Raw genomic sequence first — 3,374 nt, 5'->3', positions numbered from 1 at the left:
CAACAACACCCACAAAATCCTCCAAAACATAAATTAAAAATCCGGCTCTTTGTCCAGAAAATCAGGAAACGATAATACAAATTCCAATTTTGCAGGAACAAATCACTACATGATAAGTCAAATCGGATTTTTCTATCACTAAATCGAGAGGAGGCTTTATTGTTAATGCAGATTGCAAGGAATTAGTCACGTGCTGTACGGAGGGATTCAACGTTTTTGCATTCAATATTGAGACTGAGGCTGCGTCGATCTTCAGCTTGATGATGAACCTATTTTCCCTCAAAGGCTTGGTACACCATTTCCCCAAACTTCAGGCGATGCATTTGAATAATGAAACACTATGCTTTCAATGTAGAAAGGCTTTCGCATCATTATATGGTGCTGGAGAAGGCCGATGAGGTCAATGCTCAGATTTTGTGCAGAAACATTCATCTGGCCTCCAAGCGTTGAAATAAAATTTCTATTTTGGATGTCGATGTCTGGTAAAGGTTTACGGTGGGTTTTTCATTTTCTGCAGTAAGTATGTCGAAGCCCAAATCTCCTCTCGATGCAACCAGGCTGAGCAGCATTATGGAGAGATTGGGGATCCGCCCTCCATATACCGACACTAATGCTCTGATATCCAATGCTTGCGATAAAGTCATCGAAGATGAGTGCAAGTCGAAGATAGATAAGGAGACGGCAAAGCTCGAACAGAAGATCGTTCGCATGATGTTAAGTGGCAAAGGGGACGAATTGAAGCCCAATTCCTACAATTCTGTCAAGGTTGGGGAGCATCACATCTGTGTTGCCACTATGGAAGAGTGGACAGAATCAAGTGATTGAAAATGGCAATGACTATGGCCAAGGTTGTACTGGTGAGCGTATGCCTTCTGGTGGCAATAACGACTGCAATGGGCTGCAGTGTGCAAACAATACTTGATCTGTGAAAACCCACGGCAACTGGCTGAGGGCATATGCTTGCGTTGCGGATTTCAATATTGTCAGTGGTTCTTCTTACTCTCCTTCCATTCTGCCTACTCTTTGCCAAGCCACCCAGACAATCTGCGCAGGATAGTTCCACAACTGGTCGTTTTCGTCTCACAGCCCTTGGTCATTTTTTTTTAATTAGGGTTAGTTTTTTTTATTATTTTCATTATTAGTTTTGTTTTTAATAAATAAATAAAAAAATTGACATAAATAATAAATTAAAAACTTTTGTTTTTTTAATTTGTTATTTATTAAAAAAAATATATATATATATATATATATATATATATATATATATATATATATATATATATATATATATATATATATATATATATATATATATATATATATATATATATATATATATATATATATATATATAATAAAATTTCCCTCATTCATTTATAAACTAACTACTTGTTCCCTAACAAATACAAAACCTTTTCAAATGTTTTAAATCATTTTTCCTGCAAACCAATAAAAAATTTTGAAAAAGTATTGCACAATCAATGAGTACATTGCATGGGGACATGCAATATTTCTAGTTGGGGGGGAATAAAAGTATGTTGGAATTTATCATTTATTTTTGTGGGAAAGAGTTAGGATGCATATACTAACAAGTGAAATGAGATTGGTGTTATGTGTAGATAAACGAGAAGCTTATGCATAAAGCTCAACATTACGATGCGACACCCTTTTCATCCACAATTAGAGTAACTTCAATATGGACATTTCATAAATTCTTGAAAATGAGCTAATTTGTTTTTGAGTCACTTCATATAGGAATGATCGATGGAGATGGCACACAAAGGTGAAAATTTTTATGCAGGAATGGTGCTAAGTTTTTCAGAGTTGAAGACAATCTAATGCAAAAGTGATTTTTCGAAATCACAATGAAACATGCGTCATTGGACGCTTGAAGGAATTAATTCTTCACAACATATATCATGACATTTTCCACTAGACAAAAATCCTTTTGCATCGTGATTACTCACCTTTTTCCTTCCAAACACCTAGACCATCCTTGTGTTGAAGCCCATTTTCCATTACCTTATCTTTCACGACTTCATGCACGCCTATTTTTCTGAATCACATACATTCCTTTATCCTTTTCAGTTTATTGCCTTCTAGTTTGCCTTCTGAATAAAACTCATTCCCTTTCCATGATTACATTGCCTTTCTTTTTTCGCCATGCTGATCCACACTGCTTTTCCGTGAGTTCTTTCCATTTATAGTCCTACCAAATCTTTTGTACAAACTTGCGTTGACTGATGTGGGATTCCTTAAGGCCCACCTTTCAACAAGTCTTGACCCATCGACATCAGCACCTTATCTGGGAAATATACTAGAGTTCCTTTTGGGTATCTTGAGACTTGCATGCCTCAATAGCAAGTTTTCTCACTGACAATCATGGGAATACATCAATGTCCCTTGATCGTCAGATCTTGCAAATGTCGTCTCCGTGACTATGTTAAGGCGTTGGGGGCACCTTCTTCCTATTCCGTAGCAGAGGTCGGGCCGGAAAGGTTCGAGGTGCTAAAGTGGCTAGGATACAACCTTACCCGCACCTTTGGAAACCGACGTCAACACCTCTATTCGCATTCGCAAGATGTACCCGGGTACCTTGGCACTCATTGACATCAATGGTGAGTTTGCCTCGCATTGGTTAACGGCATGCATCAATGGCTAGTAATCCAATGATCTCTTTTCATGCTCGACATCAACACATTCTTTCGCATGATTAGACTTTTACCATCAGTTTTGTAGCAAACGAAGACTATGCACTTTTTCACGACTCCCTCAGCAGTTACAGTAGCATGAATTCAGTGTTTATCTTTTCCATGATTCAGCATCAGCAGTTTAGAGTCCTTCATTTCCCAAGGTCCAGTTACAACAACATCAGTCACATTTTCCTGATCCAGCAGTAGCAGAAGCTACATTCCTATTGCATAGTTCAACATTCTTGGGTAAGTAGAGGTATGTTGTTTTCTAATCTTTAATCATGCAATTCCTTATATGCTAACTTGAATATTTTGGAAAATTCCCTCACCATGCTACATTTCCTTTCATGAGCCATGTCAAGTTGCATGAGGACATGCAACCAATTCAGTTGGGGGGGGGGGGGGGGAGAACTATATTCACTACCATGATTCCATTTCTTCACCACTATCACGCCATTTTTTTTTCTCATTTACCATTCACCAATATTTATTTTCCAATGATACTTTGTTGCACTTTGCTTCATACGCAATATTGGCATGCTTCATTAATATTACAAAAGGGATTTCTTATGCACATTATGATTTCCAGTGAGTGTTTACATTATTATTGAAGAAAAGAGAACAGAAAACAAAATGAATGTTGTTAACACAAGAACCAACATTCTTTGTGTTCATGGTTGT

At 37.3% G+C, this 3,374-nt stretch overlaps 1 protein-coding gene across 1 annotated transcript; it reads left to right on the top strand.

Annotated features, from left to right (window-relative positions):
- Positions 1-522: 522 nt before the first annotated feature.
- Positions 523-825, top strand: LOC149242563 (uncharacterized). Its single transcript, XM_089370880.1, has one exon. The coding sequence runs from the start codon at positions 523-525 to the stop codon at positions 823-825; it is 303 nt and encodes a 100-aa protein (XP_089227006.1).
- Positions 826-3,374: the final 2,549 nt, after the last annotated feature.

This window comes from Pinus tabuliformis, chromosome 8, assembly GCF_031772625.1.
Source record: "Pinus tabuliformis cultivar Carrire ecotype Pingquan chromosome 8, CPIR1, whole genome shotgun sequence".
Classification (NCBI taxonomy): Eukaryota; Viridiplantae; Streptophyta; class Pinopsida; order Pinales; family Pinaceae; genus Pinus; species Pinus tabuliformis.
This window is presented reverse-complemented; position numbering and strand designations above follow the sequence as displayed.